Source organism: Condylura cristata, unplaced genomic scaffold (genome assembly GCF_000260355.1).
Source record: "Condylura cristata isolate star-nosed mole 26May11 unplaced genomic scaffold, ConCri1.0 scaffold00077, whole genome shotgun sequence".
NCBI lineage: Eukaryota > Metazoa > Chordata > Mammalia > Eulipotyphla > Talpidae > Condylura > Condylura cristata.
The window spans coordinates 92,653-93,733 of record NW_004567178.1 but is presented as its reverse complement, the minus strand read 5'-3'; the positions used below and the strand labels follow the sequence as shown (position 1 = coordinate 93,733).

At 71.1% G+C, this 1,081-nt stretch overlaps 1 protein-coding gene across 1 annotated transcript in view; it reads right to left on the bottom strand.

The window, feature by feature from the left end:
• ASMT (acetylserotonin O-methyltransferase) overlaps positions 1-1,062 on the bottom strand; it is a 4,288-nt gene extending 3,226 nt beyond the window's left edge. The window contains exons 1-2 of the mRNA XM_012734852.1: positions 664-1,062; positions 77-257 (exon numbers count right to left, since the gene is read on the bottom strand). Of these exons, the coding sequence (XP_012590306.1) occupies positions 77-257; positions 664-928 (446 nt within the window). The 5' untranslated portion in view covers positions 929-1,062. The remainder of the gene's footprint in view (positions 1-76; positions 258-663) is intronic.
• Between the last annotated feature and the right edge of the window lie 19 nt (positions 1,063-1,081).

The window sequence follows — 1,081 nt, the reverse complement described above, 5'->3', positions numbered from 1 at the left end:
CGCGCGCCCTGAGAGCGCGCAGTCCCGTGTCCCCAGCCCCGGCGCGTCCTCGGGCACAGGATGGGGGGCTGAACGCCTGGTGTTTGCGGTCCTCGGGTGCCCCCGCGTGCCCCCGGCCCCAGCCCACCTCACGGCGTCCGCCAGGTGCGCCCAGCACACGTAGGTGGTGCCGCCCAGGTACCGCAGCATGTCCAGCTGGCTGGTGGGGCTGGCCCTGACCAGGTAGGTGCTCGACAGCGCCGTGTTGGCGTAGACGGCTGAAACGCACAGCGCGAAGGGGGGGAGCGGCTGCAGGGGTCCCCCGGCAGTCGCGGGCAGGGGACCCCGTTCTCGCCCCGGGCGCTGGGAGCGCGCGGCTGGGGCTTGTCCTGCGGCAGGATCGGGGGGCGAGCGCAGCTGGAGGAGCGGACAGCCCAGCGCGCACTGTGACCCCGGGGGGCGACCGGCGAGTTTAGTCCACACGGGGGCGCTCTGAGGCCTGGCCAGCAGGGGCGCGGAGGAGGACGCGCTGGGGAAGAGAAGGTGGTGGGCGCAGGTGGACAGAGAGTGGACAGAGGAGCAGGGAGGCAAATGCCGAGAGCTCGCCAGTGAGCAGGTGGATGGTGCCGCGCCTGCTCCCCGCTGGCGGCCGTGTTTGAGGGTCCCCAGCCCCCCGCGCCTCACCCTGCCCGGCCCGCGTCTCCACCGCCAGCAGCCGCAGCGTCACGCAAGCGTCCAGCAGTAACCCGGTCCCGCTGCAGCTGGTGCCCAACCCGGCGGCCACCGCGGCGGCGGTCAGGGGCTCAGGGGCCTGAGCCAGAAGGTCAAACACCCCCAGGTCACAGGCGGCGAAGAGAACCTCGGGGAAGGCAGAGGCGAAAGGGCGGGTTTCAGATCCGGGGAGCCCCGCACTATACAGCCCAGGTGGCCGGAGAGCCGGCAGTTGCATTTCTGGGTGGACACCCCACGAATGGCCGGCGGGGGGGCCGAAGACGTGTTTGCACAAAGAAATCCAGCCCCTTGGCAAGGTGGAAACAGCACAGCCACACCGGGGAAACAGAACAGCCCGTGGTGGAGTACTACGCGGCCCTGAAAAAGGAGG